Source organism: Rhea pennata, chromosome 5, assembly GCF_028389875.1.
Source record: "Rhea pennata isolate bPtePen1 chromosome 5, bPtePen1.pri, whole genome shotgun sequence".
Taxonomy (NCBI): Eukaryota; Metazoa; Chordata; class Aves; order Rheiformes; family Rheidae; genus Rhea; species Rhea pennata.
In genome coordinates this window covers 27,095,969-27,115,146 of record NC_084667.1, presented here as the reverse complement: position 1 = coordinate 27,115,146, position 19,178 = coordinate 27,095,969, and the positions used below count along the sequence as shown (strand labels likewise).

At 39.9% G+C, this 19,178-nt stretch overlaps 1 protein-coding gene across 5 annotated transcripts in view; it reads right to left on the bottom strand.

Moving 5' to 3' along the window:
• The window catches only part of ANO5 (anoctamin 5), a 56,077-nt gene extending 39,554 nt beyond the window's left edge, over nucleotides 1–16,523 (bottom strand). For all 5 annotated transcript variants that reach the window (XM_062576261.1, XM_062576262.1, XM_062576263.1 and 2 more), the window contains exons 1-2: nucleotides 16,412–16,523; nucleotides 5,405–5,472 (exon numbers count right to left, since the gene is read on the bottom strand). In XM_062576261.1, coding sequence (XP_062432245.1) covers nucleotides 5,405–5,472; nucleotides 16,412–16,472 — 129 coding nt within the window. In that variant the 5' untranslated portion in view covers nucleotides 16,473–16,523. The remainder of the gene's footprint in view (nucleotides 1–5,404; nucleotides 5,473–16,411) is intronic.
• Nucleotides 16,524–19,178: the final 2,655 nt, after the last annotated feature.

Sequence of the window (19,178 nt, the reverse complement as noted above, 5' to 3'; positions counted from 1 at the left end):
CTGAGCAGACAAGTGTAGGCAGGGCAACTGAACAGCAGGAACACAGTGAGAAAATGCAGCAGCTCTCTATGCAACAGAACCAACACTCATGAAGTGAGGTCAGTACTCTGTTACTACTGAAGGTATCGTTATTTATTGGTTTGAGGCTATAGTACTTCAAAAAGTACATTTCCCAAAGCCACTTTTCACAAAGCATTGTGCATTAATTTCAGATTTAGAAATTAAATTATACATTTCCATTTTTAATCAATCCTGTTCACTTTTTGTCTTCTATTAAAACTTTAGAGAAACCACAACAGTTCATCTGCATAGTTTTGTAATACACACACAGATGCTATTTTTGTTCCTGCTTACGCTGCAAGTGAACAAATATACGTCTCTTCATTCTTTGCCGATGAGGCCATTGAGTGTTTCCTTATCTAAATAAGAAAGGGTGCTTCTCATAATTCAAACACACACAGGAAGATCGATCTACCTGCCTTTTCCCAGGGAATCAACAGAGAGAAGAAAAGCACTACAAATGCAAACAACCACATTGTGCTCTTATCCCGAAGTATTCTGAACTCACTAACCCTCTTGTCACTGATGCTGACGGAAAAACCTGTGCTATTTGTGGAGAAAGTAAGGTTGAGACACTTAAGTGGAAAGTTTTCTCCAGTTATATTCTGAAAATATCCTCCTTATATAGGGTGGGTATTGTACAAATTTGTGAACAACGAAAGTGGTCTCGCTTTTCCTTGTTCCCCAGAGGATTTACATCCTCTTCATTCCACATAGGTCTCCCTTGTTGTGCAAGCTGACACCCTTCTATCTCCTTTCCCCTCTCTGCCTCCCCACCAAGTCCCCTCTCCTCATACTCCTTCCACTCACAGCTTTCCATATCCACAATTAGACGTAAATATAGGCTTTAGCCTTTCAGATGCTGCCTACACTGCTTCACTCAAAGACAGTATTTTAATATATTTAGCACAAATCTAAAGTGCGGGATGAAGATATAAAGCAGGCACAGTCTAACTACTGAAAACCCTTTGTACATTTCTGTGCTTTCTGCAAATGCTTTCCTGGGAATCAAGGCAACTTACCCTGCTCTGCAATTAATTAACTGAAGCCACAAGGTTTAAGTACTGTAAAACTGCTGATACACAACATATCTTTTCCTGAAGATTTTAGATGTGAAAACTTTTACAGGGATGCCATTTTTTGATTATATGCCAAAGTGTGTGCAGCACAGCAGGCTTCAATTCCGATAAAACGTAACTCCAAAACAAAAACTAAACAGTGCTTTCAGAAACAACTCAGTCTAACTTTGTTTAGATGAAAGTCAGAAATCAAAGTTTGGCACTGGTGGCAGAGTTCAGCTGGTCCTTAGCATTTGGACTCCTAGCTTGTACATCTTCGGCATACTCTCTCGCTAAAATATGCCTCAGGCTATGTTTCATAGTTACACTTAAAAAAGCCTTTTCATGTTTCTTTCTAGATGCTGAAATTAATTTGGCCTATTTTCACAATATTATATCTTATGTTCCTTTCTATAAGAGAACACTGCTGTAAATTAAAATATGAACAAGCAAGAGCAATGAGCATTATGATAGTGTTTTTTCAGAGGGGGAAAAAAACAACTCATTTGAGATACAGAGGTAAAGACCTGGAGCACCTGCTTGCTCTCACTTGAAAAGCTGATAGGCCACACTACTAATGTTGGTAAAAATGCATTGCTGTATACATTTGATGGAGCTATGACAACTTCTGCTCACAGCCTGGTTTAAATAAAGGCTGCTGGTTTTCAAATCTTCTCACAGTCAAGTCTACGCCACAATACAGGAAAATGCCAATTAACAGAAATCCTGATTTAACAGAAGGTTCCAGTGAGCATTTCTGTGGTAGGAAATTACTACAAGAGGTGAAAAATTAATACAGTATTCTGCAAAAAAAGAATTTACCTTCGCACAGGTAAAATGGGGCAATCCTGCAGCTTCACTCAGAACAGTGCAGCTGCCCTTTACAAGGTTGATGAACTTGAGCTATATGCAGCAGATATACACAGCAAATACTGTAAGTGATTTTAAACTTCTTAATTGGAATAGGAGACACATAAATATTCCTCAGTATATGCGTCTTACAGATGTTGACTAGTTATTGACTCAATCTCCCTCCAAAAAAAATCTTAGTAGTCTTAAAATTATCCCACTTAAAAGGCCTAGAATTTTACTATCAGGAAAAATTACATAGAATTCTAATTTTTAATCTTTCTTCTAATCCTTAAACACAACATTTCATTCATCTTCTCCCCTCCTGAGAACTGGAATTCTGTTTTGTCAGTAGCCCTTGTTCTCATTTACTTGAAAACTTGATCAGCTAACTAGGTCACTGAAAAGAGATGCAACACGTTATCAAAATACATTTGTTCCGCTATATATTTTCTAGCTCTATCTCTGCATAAATATTAAGTACAATGGAAAACTAGACTCTGAGCTTTTATTTCATTGATTTTCAAAATTGCTTGAGAGGACTAACAAAGGCATTTATATATTCTTTGAAATAGGAACTCCATAAGACCTAATTCAGCTAGATTCTTTACAGAATCAATCAGAAGGGTTGCTTATCTCTATCACAAATGGTTGTCTGTGAACCACTGCTTTAACAATCACAGTTTGAAGCACAGTTCCCTTTACAGCTTCTATTTAAAAGTATCCCTATCACAACTCTTTTCTTTCCTCTGCTGCTGCTGAAAAGCTCTCTATGCCTCCCTAGGATGAAAGCATCCTGAGATGACTCATGATTACTTTGATTACGAAGATCTGCTGAAATCCTGTTTCCTTCATTCTTCTGGGAAACCGACGGAAGAAAAATAAGGAGACTCAACAAGAAATGTATAAAAAAAAAAACCAAGAAGGTAAGAAATAGGAAATAAAACTGAATTTGTGACAAAGGATGAAGGATTAGCCTTATACAAAACATTTGGGCTATCTTACTGCTGGAGTGAATTAATAGAAAAGACTTCATTGATTTCACCTGAATGCATAGGACAATATCTCCCTGAGCCAGGTCTGTCACAGCTGGTAAAAACTTTAAACTGGGCAAGATGATTAAAAGTAGCTGTGTGACTTCTATGTCTGGTTAATACACAGGAAATGAAAAATCAGGTAAATGAAACCATCTGAAAGGGTATGGAGTAGGAGGATGCAGAGTAGAGACAGTACTAACTCAAGTAAGCAAGCAAGCATCAGATAACCAGCTCATCTGGAGAAATAAAACGTATGTAAAGCCATTAGAAATTCGGGTTAGATCCAAGAGAAATACCTGAGTTGCAGTCTGGGCTACCAAACGAACTGCGTGCAGAAAGTGAAATCAAATAAAGGTACCACAAACATGCTAGAAGAGTAATCTTTACTGGAAAAAAAATATTGAAAGAAATATGACTTTAAAAGGAAAAATCAGAGCATCTATATGGTTAAAAAATGATTGTAAAGAAAGCTAAAATCCTAGAAAACTAAAGCTAAATTTGTCAGAAAGAAGAAATTGCCAAATATGAGTAGAACTAAAACAAACATCTAAAGATCCTTTAAGGTTATAAATAAAAAGAGCATAAAAAGCAAGAGGACTTGAGGCTGGTATGCAACAACACTGTGTCCAAAACCAAACCCCAGATCCCATGAATACTTTGCTTTGGCTTTCATTATAAAAACAAAGATATAGATGCAAGATCGCAGAGAATCAATTTTTAGAAACTGAAATTACCACAGTTGAGACTGAAACAAGACTCAACAGCTTACTGAACTCTAGGGGGATAACTAAACAAGTTTCATTTCAGAATACTGAAAACATTAGTAAAACAAACATGCTGTATCTTCCCTGTGGGGAGAACAGGAATTCAATAATCCGGTCAACTATAGATGTACTAGCGTGACAATGCTTTGTTATAACTCACAGCAAATTACAAGGAAAAGTAAGGAGCATATCTAGAGTAGAAAAGGCAAGAAAGAACAGCACAAATTTACCAAAAAGATTGTGCAAAGGCAACCAAATATATTTTTTATAAGGAGGCTCACTTCCCAGAAGAAAGTGCTGAAAATCTTTTCTACTTCATCGCACATCTATCACCCTTAAACAAGGTTCAAATCTTATGTCCCCATAGATATAAAACACATGCCTCCCTTTCTCCCACATTCTGAAAGAATTCATGTGAGAAGGGAGGGATTTTGGTAAAATAAGTCCTCTCCACTTGCACAGAGATGCTCAAAAGGAACTTCAGACTCTGCTGCATATGTATGACGGTTCATGTCATAATTTGAGATCTTATCTGCCCAGGTTTCAGTGAATCATTTGATATGGCTGTTCAGTGAAAATTTTCCTGAAGAAAAAGATTAGTACTACAGTCCTTCAATAGACTGAGAAGTAGCAAAATTAATTACTAAGTACTTTTAAGATAGAATTTGGTAAATATATAAAAATATTTATATGGTATAGTTGTATGTGATAGTAAGACACAGATGTAATCTAGGAAGCACTTTTGCATTTTGTCTTTTCACATCTCTTCTTTTGCCTCTTAGAGGAAGGCGATAAAATGTTTTACACATGAAGTTCAGCAGAACAACCAGTTTGCCAACACTCAACAGATCCATCTCAGATGGGTGCTCACAGTCAGTATGAGACTTTATGTCAATGGAATAGCTATCCCTATCTTCCTCTAAAACATAACAACCATACTAAATTATAATGAAGAAATTAAAACACTGATTTCAAGACCACATACTTTCAATGTTATTTTTATATCCATTCCTTAATTGAATGGCAAACACACCTCCAGCTAAGATATATAAGATATGTGTACTGCATGTATTAAGCAATGATGTACTGAAAGAAATGAATGGCTGAAGACGTTTTTTGGATTGCATATGTAAGAAAAGGTAATTCTTATAACCAAACCTTCATTTAGCTTCCCATAAATCTTGCTGCACTCTTAAAAAGTTCCTAGAGCACAGGGATGCCAGAGTGCTCCAATTTCACTATCAGGCCAGCAATGTAATGTAACACAGCGTAAAAAGCAGTGCTGGGTTTGTACAGAAGCATTGTGTTTTTCCAATAGCCAAAATATTGTATTATCATGTGCTTCTTACTTCAGATTAGTATTAGTAATACTGTTAAGCCCATGCTGTTTTCTATCATTATTAGTACTGATGTTTTGTAAAGTCTTTTGTAAGACTGTGTAGCAGTGTTGCTTTCATGGCTTTGCTCCTTAAAAACACTAGAGGAAGAAAACTTGTACATGGATAAATATGTAACTACTAGAATGTAAAAGAAACATTTTTCAGAATTAATACCATCTTTCACAGCATTGTTCCTGTCTATCTATCATTAGTATTTAACATTGCAAATCTGCAACACTGGGTGCACTGTACCTTACCTCAGAGCTGCTTGGGACTTCTGATCCTGTTGAAGTCGTTTCACATAGAGGTCCATTGCATTCTTCTCCTACAGAACATTGAAAGAAAAATTCACATGCATATATTCCTCCTTTTAAAATATTCTTATATTTGAAAATGAAGTAAAAGTTCAAGGAACCATACAACAAACAACAAAAAGCAATAGCTGGAAAATAATACTCAGCTACATAAAGTCTTAAAGAATGACTCTTTGAAGGGAAAAAGAATGCTGTGAGACACGGTATCTTCAATCTGCGCAGGCTAGTTGCATCCTTGCAGTCACAGAAACAAATTTCTGACAATCAAACAAAATGTGTCAGCATTAGGTATTTGAGAAGGTAACATTTTTCCTTGCTTCAAATATCTGACTAGTTAATCTATACCTGGGTCACACTGAGAACTTTGCTGCCTGATTTCTGAAAGTTCAATCATCTTTGAGGTTATTTGCTAGAAATTGAAATCACCTTCTTTGTGGCTAAGAAATCAGTGGTGTATAACCCTCACATGTCACACTTGGGCCCTACGTATTACAGATGCTGACATAATGGAGGTACTTTGAGAGAATCAAGAATAACAGCATCAGCTTAAATTACCAGACTTCCTGTTGTTTGAAACAGAGTCCTTGATTTTAACAAGAGTATTATTTCTGGAATGACTTTCTCACAAATAGTTAGTCCACCAATTACTTAAATATTAACATTACAGGTAAAACCACATTGAATAATGGTCCTTGTAATTTATAACAGTCCTAACTAATTTATAACTGCCCATTTGATGTGAAAAGAAAATGGTCAATGATACAATACAGCATTCAGAAACATCTTCATTATAACACATTTAACAAGTTGCTGCACGCTATTTTGTTAAAGCAAAATATACTTGTAGAGGTCTGTGTTAGTTATCTCACAATCTGAACACCTAAGTTCTATTTATGTGCCTGTAGAAAGGTATTTGCACATGCTGATACAGGTGTGAAGACTCATGTTAAGTCAAACCTAAAGTTAGTGCAGAAGTAACTGGTTTAGGGTTATTCTTCCTACCCAATGATACCATAACAGCTTCAGGGACTATGTTCTTTCTAAAACAGAACACCAAACACTGAAAAGGTTTAAAGAAAAAGCTGCAGCATGGAACTGAACTCAGTTCACCTCCCCAAAGCACAAACATTCAATACTCAAGATAAACGAATGCACGTAATGGGAGCGTATCGCAGTAAGAACATGGAAGTCTACTTGAAAATGACTATCAAAATATCCAAATTAATTTACTTCAGAAACTGTTCATGCAGTAACATTCCTACAAGAGGCTGTACCTTCAGACAAGGCTGGCTCTGAACATAAGCAAACTAGGCAGTTGCCTAGGACAGCAGACTGCTGGCTGATGAAAGAAAGAGCATACTGTTCATGCTCAATATCCACTAGATGCCCTATACTGCTGGAAAGCTGGTTACATGCTGCTGCTTTAAAGAGGATAGCAAGCCCAGGCCCAGGAGCCATAAGCTCAAGTTCTGGGGATCTTCACCAAAAGTTGTCACATAACTCTGCGACAGCAGCAGCCTGACACTTCACTTCCGGGGCAGCAGAATTCAATTTTGCCTATGCTGCTGAGAAGACTCTGCAGCCTAGAACAGCAGCCTTCATTTCTGTATTTGCTGGATTACCATTCCTATAGCTGTGAAAGCTTAACTTCAAAAACAAACACAATTCAGAGTTTTACTTCTTTATGCTCTTTCAATAAGAAAGTTGATTAGTTATGTAACTTGTGAAAAGAAATCCATTATTGCTTTCCTGGCGCCTCTGATCTAGGCAAATAAGAGAACAATCCAAGTAAAGCACACAGGACAACAAAAAAGAGAAAGCAAAACATATGATAAACGTACAACGTATGTATGTTGTATGTACAACATACTCAAAACATTCACTCCTTGAAAAGCATATGAACATGTTCCTGAACAGCAGGAAAATGAGAAATGCATGTCCGTGTCATGTGCGAAGGTGTAAAGGAACCACAACACAGAACCACAACACATACCGCACTAGGAATGAAGATGCCTGTTAAGTTCTTAACTATGAGCGCAGCCCATTGATAAGTAGAATTGACTTTAAATCACACTGCACAAAACCTTGATTGTATGTGGTATCAAGGACCCAAGCTAAAGCCAGATTCCCGGAGGCTCTCAGCAAACAGAAACTAACAGATGACATACACAAGAGGAGGAAAGCTGGTTAGTACAATACCTTCTGACTGCCATGGCTTGAACTTGGTGAGAGTCACAATGTCATCTTTAAAGAAAAAAAACATTTCAGTAAAAACCAAGAGTCTTTTGAAGCAAAAGCCACTTCGAACATTAACCCAGTGAATAAATCTCCTCTCTCCTTTCACCATAAGGCCACTATATCCCAACAGACGAACAAGCATTAAAACCAAGGATTATGACCTACACAAAAAGCATTGTGCAGCTTCCCCTTGAAACAGCAACATCCACCTTTCTGTCCAGGTACCATAAGGCACCATATTCAGCAACATAAACAAGCATGTCACTTGCCCATATCAGCAACAGCGAGGGCTGCAGAAGTTTCCACTAGCCAAGAAAAAACTTAAAAAAATACTTCAAGACATTACATCTTCATATCTAAAGAGAGTACAACAATATTTTGATAAAACCATCACAGTTAAGGGAACTGCCTTGCTCTTCAACACTACATACTTTACTGTATGTAAGATCACCTGAAGATGTCTGTACACCAAAGAAGAATGAATGAGGACATCCACTCAACATAAATGGCCTATCAATGCACTTTTAATTTGAACAGAAGTTGCAGTCACTCCTTGAATTTTTTCCCCAAATTTAAGCACAGAACAATGATCAGAACTATCAAAATCCATTCAAGTAGCTTCAAGTATAAATAATTTTGTTTCAAGTTACTGCCCTCTCATGGGCTTGCACATGTCATATCAGGGAGGGAAAAAAAGGAAAAAAAAAAAACACCTCTTTCCCAGTGTAGCCATGATCTCCAACAGCCTTACAGTCTATTTGTAATTCCTTAAATATAGGAGTCTTGGGAGTTGCACATTATCGGCAAAGACTGAACTTCACATGCCCTGTAACTTTCTAGTATTATTAACCTTTACTGCCCCAAACTATACCCTACTTTAGGGCAACCTATTTATAAACATTCAATATGTCACTCACAAGTATTACAGATCTTATGTCTTTCAATTATAGACCTGGAAGATGAGAGCAACAGTAATCCAAAACAGTTCAGAGAAATCAACATTCAGAATGGAAGCCTAGTGAAGATAATCATACCTGATCTGATCTTTTGGAATACATCTAATTTATTCCATATAATAAAGGTACCTTTACTACTGCAGTCTTACAATTTCTGTAACAAGTACGAAAAACAAGGCTTCTTGTGTAATGCAGCGATTGGGCATGCTGGACTAGTAAGTCTGTTCTAACTGCATGAACCAGTTTTCCTCCAAAGTATCAGCTTTGCCATGTGGAAAAAGAAATAACAGGATTTTAATTCCACATCCAGACCAAGCAGTAAGACTAACATCTTTAACAGCACCCAACTGGCAATTTCCCTGGACCATGATCTGTGCCATTCCACCATCCTCAGAGAGAGCTGGGGGTACAGTGGCTGATAGAAGGAAGAAAGCATGGCTAACGATGCTGTACTCAAAATACAGTCAGGCGCTGAGCAGCTGATGTGTAGTTACTGTAGTCTGGCATAGTTTAGAGCAACTTAAGTTTAAAGTTTCCCTTTCTTTCAGCTTCTGGTGCCCTGACTCATACACACCAAGTTAGAGCACAGTTGACAAATCAGCTAAAAATTCTCATGGCTGCATCTCACTCCTTGCATTGAGTCCCTAAAACGTTTATGCCTCCCTCTGGCACAATGATGCCAGATTTTTGAGAAGCCTCCTTCTCTTCCACTTGTCCTCTATTTTTTAATGAATCCTCACACTTTCTCCAGCAATTTTTTACCCTCTTCTACCAAAGCAGAGGTCTGAGCTTTGAGACAGGGCCTAGAAAATACATGCAATCTGGTACTTAGAACTGGATTTGCAGAAAACAGCAAACGAGCAGAAAGCCAAGTAAGCCAGCAAGCCAAAACACCGAGGGCAGAAGTGTCTTGCATCATCCTTCCCCCTCCCTGGCAGGGAAAAGCAAAGCACTTTCACTCAGTATTCATAAATGGCTTAAACACCCGCTGGAACAGTCACATCTCCTAAGTCTCTCCCTTCCAAAACAAACACCTTAAACATGGCAGTAAGGGTACATACTCTCTATGGCTCAATAACCTTTAATCAGGAGCACTGATAATGGACAAAATTAATATCAGAGCATGAAATAAACAATGCAGTTAAAATGCCCAGTCAATTCAGAAGACAAGGCATGTGACACTAAAGCATTACTGATAGCCACATTGAGAAACATACTGGTAAATAGTAGGTATGCTTCTACCAGTATTTTAAAAATAGAACTTCTGATTTTGCTGCTAAAAAGAACAAGTCTTCTACACTTACACACTTAGGACCTTTTGTAGATCTATCGCAAAGGAAAAAAAGTCAGAGTCAGAGTTCTAAGGCAGGAACTAACAAGTTGTTTATTGCTTACAAGACTACATTATTACTAGTACCATTATTGTTTTCAGTATTATTTCCAAAACACTGCTTCTATATATTTCCACGATTTTTTCAGACCTAGCAGTAATGTCCCTTTCAGTCAACAAAAATTAGCTGGAATAAAACCCTGTGGACTTGTCAGGTGTTCTGCATTCATGAGATACCTTTGGCATATCAGTTTATATGCTCCCCTCCCCAGCAATGTTTTGATATTTCAGGTGAAACAAAACTAAATAAATTCAAATACATAGTCTACCTGTTACAAAGTAGCTGCTTCAAACTACAATATTTCCTAATATTCATCATTACCAAGTAGTGGAAAAAAGTATTATCATTATGGGATTGCTGTTTGTATTTTTCAACTGAGACTTACTGATTCCTATCTTTAATCTAGGAGTTCAATTCAGCACTGAGTCACTAATATTAAAATGCATACTCAACAAACACCTCTCCAGAATAAAGCTACTCATTCAAAGTAATCTTAAAAAAAAATATTTTAAGTGCTTGCATATCTAAGATAAAAAATAATTTAAGATGACTTATTAACTATGCTTACATACCTATTGACCATAACCTCCCAGCTCACATAATGTGCACTTCCCTGCTGCTGCTTCCTGGGATTCCTGAGACTGGGAGGGAACCACGATACAACTGACTAAATTCCTGCCCTGGATGACTAGGCTGCCTGAGGAAATTGAGGACCCACCTAGTACGCTGGCTCCTGGGCCAGTACACGTTACTGCTTATCAGTAGAGTTACTACATCTCCTGGGATCACTGCAAGAACAGTGTCTGCACTCCTCAACCAAACATTCAATCTTAAGATTCTTGAAGCGGTGGTTTAGACACATTGCTGCTCCTGAAAATTTACATCTATTCCTTAGCAATTAAAACATTAAGTTTTCAATAAAAACAAGATAGTGTAGTAGGAACCTTCTAAAAGTACTTTATGACTCACTTTAAGAAATAATCATACTGAAGTTAGTAAGTCATACCCAGCTAGCTGCACATTTATTTTTTTTAAATCCCCTACATGTACACATGAACAAGACAAGATCTACCACATACCAAGAAATTTAGGAAAACTGACTAAAAAATAAAAGAAAAAACAGATGCTGCTAATTTAAGTGTGCAGCTAATTTAAATGTGCAGTAATTAATGAAAGAGGGATACATCTTCAGATTAACAGATACAAAACCACCAGTGCAACTTCTTTTCTATGCTTAGGATACTAACACACAAAAATAACAGACTTCTTTGGAAGCAAATACTAATCTCACATTTTGCATAGACATAACAGTTCTCAATCACCTGAGAAAATCCTGTCCTCTGAATTTTCATTTTGACTCATTTATACAAAGAAAACGTTATATTCCAAATATGTAGCAATAAATAAAACTTGCTACAGAAAGCTGAGCAATCTTGTATTTCTCATCTAAAGGTGTTAAAGCCCACATACAAACCTGTTTTAGTTAGAAACTTTGAGCACATATGAACAAGTTATATACTTGCTAAAAACACTGTTTACATTAAGTACAGCTGTTTTTTAATACCACATGAATTTTGTGTGTGTATCTCAACCTCCAAAAATCAGAATCAAATTAAAACTGAATGCATTCATCTGCTTCACAGACATTAATTTATAACAGGTGCTTTATGATTAAATGGGTGACTCCAGAGAACAGGAATTTATCAATATATTGGAAGTAAATGAAGAAAAACTAGTATTAAGAGATGAATACATGAGAGAGAAATCTATTCTTAGCAATAAGAAGTCTCATTTACTATTTATAAAAGACAATAAGAATGGTTCCTACATGCTAAAACATCATCTAGAGTAGCATGTCAGAAAGGAGAAATTAGTGAATGTTATCACCTTACAGAGTACTAACCAAATTTTCATACTTTTTTTTTTTTTTTTAACAACTCACTTTTAATCTCTACTGCAGTAAATGGGTAGTTTAAACTCAGAATCTGAGATTTACTCTGCTGCCTTCTTTTTAAAGAATCATAAAACCTCCCATTTTAATTAGAGGGCACTGGGTTTTTTAAAAAAAAATGAATGATTTGTTCTTAGCAAAAAACCACAAGCAGAGTAACATATAACTAGAATGAAATTTTAATGTGGTTTAGGCAATAACCTAAAGTCTTGCAAGATATTGCAAGTCTTCTCTACACTGGAAAACAGAGTGTGTTACAATTTACTGTGAGCACTGAAGTTGGTATTTACACCCTTCAGGTGCCATCATTTTTCAGAATGACACGTGGAGGAGGTACAAATAAATTACAAAAAAGATAAAAGGTATCCAGCTTGTCAATGGCCTCAAAAACGTGCATCTGCTAGTCATCACTCATCAGCACGATGTATTTCTAGCACACTACAAATCTGGCAAATATAGGCTTTCTGATTTCCTAGCCAATAGCTAAGAAAATCCCTTTGAATAACAAAACCACATAGCCCTTTGTAATTTAAGGCCAGCTCAGAAAATTAAAGACCAGTCACTGGGATCCTGAGCCTTACCCACAGGGCCTGCTGAGTTCTGTCACCTTGCCAAAGGCCCAGTTTCATATTTATCCTTGGCAGCCTGCTAAGGAGGAGGAGATCACCCAGGATTTCCAGTTTTAAACTGCACTTTACGGAAAAATATCCTCACCTCCTAAAAAAGTGCACTGGGAATATCTAACTCCATGGTCTCTACCTGTTGTCACCAATAACTAGAGGAGAATGGTTCTGACTGTACCAGAAGACCTGTGCAGAACAAACAAGACAAAATAATGAGGTGCTTATATTATACTGTTAGTGAACATGTGATCCATGTATACTTTTTAAAGTCTAATATGAAAAAATTCACAATCTGAAATCTTTGTTTGAAGGTTGGAACAGAGCCCTTTCTTTAAGAACTGGTGCGAAGGAGAAACAGTGGCAGAGTTTTTTTCTTTCAATTTATGAGCAAAAGGTGAGATTGTAAAACCCTTTTTAACCACACAGGCTAGACAGCATTCACTTGAGCTGTGAGAGATGGTTGTTCCACTCCTTCCTCTACCTGAGGGATTCAGCTGTATTTCCCAGCTCTCAAAAGAGTGGCCTAAACACCAACCCAATAGCAATTATGTGGGATTAAGCATGTGTGAAACACTTAAATTTCCTCTTTGGAGCTGTTCTAGTTTGTCAGTCACTGGGCTGCGGAGAGAGTATGTAAAGGTGACTAATTTCACAACTTCAGGGTTCTCATTTAAAAGAGAAGTATTATAGGTCTCAGTTACCTGTCTAGGGCCTTTTTTATTGACATAATCTTTGGAGAGAATTCATATTTAAGAACTGTAGTGGAACGTGGTAGAAGTTTTCAGTTTTTCATTAAAAGCACCACAGCATATACATGGCAGAGATATAAAGCAGTATTATTCTAGTTGTAGGAATCTGTTCCAGAAAACACACTTTCCTACCACAAACCACAGTTTTCTGTTAAAATAAGGTTTACCTTTTGGATAACCAGCAAGTACATAAAGTGTGCCCAGACAGTGACATATCTCAGCCAGTAAAGAAATTCTGTTCAGGAGTTACATGTTGTTTGATCTAATGGAACATCTTCTCATCTACCTTTTATATTCTGAATAGCTCTACATTTATTGGAGTTTTTATTTCATTATCTAGGAATAGTCTTTCAAATTGTTTTCTGATTAGTAAGTCTTCCAGTTTAGCCCTGTGGGAACATGATATCCAATTCTACATGATAGGTCCATTTCTACAAATGGATCAGAAATTAAGTACATTTCTTCAGTAATTAAAGACAGATGTGGTTTTGAACAGTGCCCCATATTTAGTTATTATTGTTATTAATCATAACAGTTCCAATTATGTACAGTAACATCATTAAGTGATACTAAAATTTGGCCCAGAATGCCGATACATTACTAGAATGCAATAAACTGGAATAAACGCTGTTCAGAAGTCACCACATCAGCTCTTTTTGACATTTTGCTACCTACTTTCTCAGATGAGAAAAGATGAGCAAGATGTCAAATGACATAAGCATTTGAAATTACAGTAATCAAGGTAAGTCTTAGAAACATGATCCACAGCTGGATGCAGTATCCTGCTACCAAAGGCAAGTGTTGTATAATCTCTTATCATCTGCTACAATATTCTGAGATCAAACCATACTTTGGGGAGTTTTGCAGAAAGAATCCCCAATATAAAGGTAGTCCATTTCAAAACATGACACCGAGCTAATCACTATTTTCCAGAACATTCACAGCCTTGGGACATATTCCACAACACAGCTACTGTAGTATTAATGTTTCATGCAAAAAAAACCCCACACACCCACGAAACTGAAAGATAGCACAGACCTAAGGAAACACTCCTAATCACATATTATGGCCTTCCTCCTGTGATATTTACATTCAAATTTTGCAAGTTCATTTTTCTTAGTTTTTATTAGGTAACTATCACATATTCAACAAAACACAAATCACACACATGCAAACGGAAGCTATTACCTCATGCTGCTGTAATTCAACGGGAAGCAAGAAGGCTTCCTTCAAGGTAGAAGGCTTGGCATATGGCCTCCACACACACACTGCAAAGGCTGAACTTTCTGCTGCTGGTAGGTAGTTTTTCATTCCCATAACTTATTCTTCAGCATTCAATAATGAAATGCAGTAGTAAAATAGAATTAAATGTACATTCACCCACCAAATACAAACATGTCTTTAAGGGAAATATGCAGCAGTTGTCTTTTCTTCTGCTTCACTCCTACTGACTCACATAGATCCTCCTTCTGCACCATCTACAGCTCAGATTTTCCTTAAGAGACTCTGTTTTTCTCAACAGCACAAAGCACATGTTTAGATCCACTAGAAGTCCTAGTGGAGATCTTATATGCCTATTGTTAACTTTCATAGACCACTACTGATGGAAAATTATTTATTTTATCAAAGACTTTTCTACCCTAAAAAAATTTTTGAACAACAAATTAACACTCTATTCACTACAGTCCAATTTCCATTTCAGGAAAAAAAAAATAAAAGGAACCGGTACAAGATTTTGCACAGACAGTACTGTGTTACAGTACTGTAAATTCGAGTAAGTCATCCATGTTCACTAAAACCCCTCAAATCTCCTTATATTCAAGGGTTATGACTATTGAACCACAAGATATACACAGGAAAACTGAATGCTAGGGAATCATGTTTACAAACCTGACTTTCCAACACTGTTCCCTAAGTGGTTACTGTATATATTACAAATATTTAGTTTCCTATTAATCATGATGAAAACTTAGTCTCAAGCTACTTCACAAAAAACAACCACTGCTTATAAACGAGACAATTTTAAGTACGTTTCCGTGCTTACGTGCAGTGGGAAGGGCAATGACTCAGATCTCCCCACAAGGCTTTGGAAATGCACCGCTGGCCAAGAGCTGTAATATCCCATCTGCTTCAGTTCCTGAGCAAGGCTGCCAAGTCCAAGATGCTTGCACAGAGACGGCAACTGCCTGTCTGACACTAGCTGTGACCTCCTGCCTCTTGACTAGCTGGTCACTGCAGAACAGTTTCCTTCAGATAATTTCCACAGGTGTTATCTGCAGTCTTATTTCTCTAAAGCAACACGACTTTACAGTACTGCTCAGAGGATTTAAAACAGCAATATGTATTTTTCCAAAATAAACAAGTGTCAGGCTTGTGAGGGAAAATCAGGGGCCTGTAAAGCCAAGAAGTCACTCCAGATGCTGCCAGTGATCCTTCCCTCCCTTAGTCTTTACTTCTAGGACTAATGTCAAAGTACCGCTCCCAAAGCGGCTTTCCCAGCTCGATGTTCTTCTCTCTCTTTTTATCTAAATACTGAGGGATCTTTCTGAAAACGCCTATGCACAATCTCACATCCGACTGTTGCTCGTGTTGCCAGGCAAGCTACGGACCGGATACAGACACAGGGCATTTACACAATCTCGTCTGAGGAAACCACAGCGTCGCCACGTTAATTATAAATAATCACATTAGATACTGACATGAGCCGAACTAACGCGACTGCGGCAGAAAGCAGAGCGCGACACAACCCTCCAGCGGCGCCGCCCGGCCCGGCCCGGCGCCCACGGAGCCGCATGGAGGGCGGCGCCGGCGGAGGAGGCCGAGGCCGGCCCGCAGCGCGGCCGCTCGCCCCGGCGGCGGCGCGCTACAGACCCCTCCCCGGCCCCTCGGTATCCGCCGCCGGCGGACCGCAGGTGCCGGCTCCCTCCCCGCCCGCCGCCGCGGCCGGGGCCCTCCCGGAGACACGGTGCCGGGAAGCCCCGTCGCGCCCCGCTCCGCGCTCCCGCGGCGGCGCCGCGCCCTGCCGCCCCTGGCGGCACCTACCGTCTGCGGCCAGCGCCATCTCTATGAGGGTCTCGCCCGCCTTCCTTCCCAGGCGGCTCATGGCGGCGGCGGCCCCGGCGCAGCGACCCCTCCTTAAGCGGCGCGGCGCGGCGCGGCGGGGCGAGCGAGGGGCCGCGCGGCGCGGCGCGGCACCGGCGTCGCCGCTGGGCAGCCGCTCGGGCATGCGCACTGCCCGCCCCGGCGGCGGGGGGCGCCGCCGCCCCGCCCTGCCCTGCCCCGCCCGCCCCGCGCGGGGGTGCTTGGGGGGAGCGCGGCGCGGCCGTTGGCGCGGCGGGAAGGGGGGGGGGGGGGGGGGGGGGCGGGTGCCGTTGCGCTTGGCCGCGAGCCGGGGGCAGCGCCCCGCTGATGGGCGGGGGCGGGGTGGCGGCCCTCCGCCGCCGGCAACGGCTGTGGCGGGGCGCGGCGCCGCCGAGGGCCCGGGGAGCCGCGGGGCCCTGGGCGGGACCGGGACCGGGACCGGGACCGGGACCTGCCGCCTGCGGCCTGCCCGCCCCGCTGCGGGCACCGAGCGGTTCTGTGCTCCGCTCTCGCCCGCTTTCCGTGTCTTTCTTGCCTGAAACGTTGCCCCAAAGCAGAGCGATGCCGAGATGATCAGTCTCTCTGCAGTTTCACGTTGTCTAAAGTCCCGGAGACAGACATCTTGGTTGATGCAGTCCCTGGGTAAGGACGCTGTTAAAGTCGTTAAATTTGTGCGGAGACTACTGACAAAGCTACAGAAAACAAGCGGAAGAAGCGTTCGGAGCAGGGCTGTTTCGCAGAACGGCAGTTCCAGCAATGAGTGTGAACATTGCCTGCCCTGAGAGGTGTGAAAGAGCAACCAGCCCCCCGGCAGTGCTAGCGGGACACGGAAAGGGAAAGGGGGGGTCTGCCTTCGGGCTTGAGTTATTACAATAACAGACCTAAGAGCGAAAGGAAGAAGTTAAAGGAAGTGGGACAGAGTAATATTTGCTTTCCAGGTTTCTCTTTTTTTCTTTATTGAGGGCCAATTTGCGCTTGCTTTTGACCAGGCTGTGAGGATGACGGGCGCAGTGCACAGGTCTCCTCGAGTGCTCAGAGGGCTAATTTGTGCAGGCATCAGGCAGTGCAGGAATTTCCTATTAGCTGCCCTGATGACACACTTTGCATGTGTGAAGCAGCCTTGCTTTATCATCATTTTCTTCAATAGTTAGGGGTAGTTTCCAATACTTTTTTCCATTTATTTCACATACCTTTTGTTTGTTAACATCATTTCAGGGCAGACCCTGAGGCCTTTTTGCAGATCAGCTTTGCATATTCACCTTTTACTGACTAAAAAACAACTTCATGCAAGAAGCTGATTTGCAGTTCTGTTGGGCAACTGATGCACGACAGCTGTGTCATGATGGGATTTCTCAAGTATGAAGTTAATCAAGTACAGTGAGTCAAAGTTATTCAAAGTGTTGGAGTTGTGTTCAGGGCTACGTGTAGTATTAGACCTTAATTCTTCGTGTCGTGTAACTGCTTCTAGAATTGTATTTTTAGTCAAAGGCAAGACTAAAAACATACTTGGTTGCTTTCCACAGTCTAAAATGTTTAGCTTGGGTTTTAATCTGAAGATACGGGTAGTGGGAACAAAGAGTACAGAAATGGCATGTCAAGGGAAGAAGCATTTAAGAACTTGAAAGTACATACAATTCACTGGGTCAGAATGATTGCTTTAAAAGCTTAATTTTCCAAGCCTTTAATTTTATCACAGCTTTATAATACAGGATAAAAGCTTTTATGCCCACAGAAGATGCAGTTCGAAGCCAGTGTTCAGTAAGAGCCAGGAATAGCAAGGATTTCAGTGGCCAAGGCTGGGTTTTGCCTTCTAATTAAATGCTTGCCCTTCCCAGCTCCACCCTGCGTGTGCAACAGTAAAGTTGACCATATCTAAAGCTATAAGTATCTACAATGCCAAAGATGCTTTTGCAAATCTCTGTATTGGACAGACTCATGGTTTGTTGTATTGGTTAGTGTAAATTACACACTGACCAACGTTAGAGACAGGACAGAAATCTGCTGTCCCAGAAAGAGCTGTGAAGGCCTTGTGCCCCTAGCAGGCACACATGAGCTGAGTACATGCAATAACCGGCTTTTAGGTTTCTTGTATATTCAGAGTTTAAGCAGCTGTTGTCTCATACTGTGGTTTCACAATATGCTTAAGCGATCCAGGATCATGCTTCTTTCAAAAGGCATAGAGCTTTTCTCATAGAAGAAGCAGGTACCTTCTGTTGTTGAATATATACGTATATGTATGCCTCTTTCCTTTAAAACACAGTTTGGGCTTCATTTGTTTCCTCTAAGGTGTAATTTGCTTAATCACTCTTTCAGTATATATATTCAGAGTTACAGTAAGTATTCAAATCTGACTGAGCACAGTTTTGAAATAGGTGTAGATGTAACAAAAGGAGAGCAGTGGATCTCCTTTTCAGTCTCTATTTTCCTTTGGTAGCTAAGCAGCCACACAGATGTTTACTTTACTGTGAGATTTCAGGGGACATAAACTACACCGCAGAAGCTAATGTTGCTGCCTCGCAAAACTTTGTTAGTGTTCTCATCAACTGGTTAAAGGTCTTTGAGACTTTCCAGTTGTAGAGCTGATCAGTTTCTTTCTCTGTCTTTGAATTAGCTCTTTAGAATATAAGCAATAATTTGAAAAGAGATTAATCATTTGGAGACCAATAGAGCTAGATACTAAACAGGCCTAAAAAGCTAAAGTGGGACTCAGATGGAAGTTACATGCCTA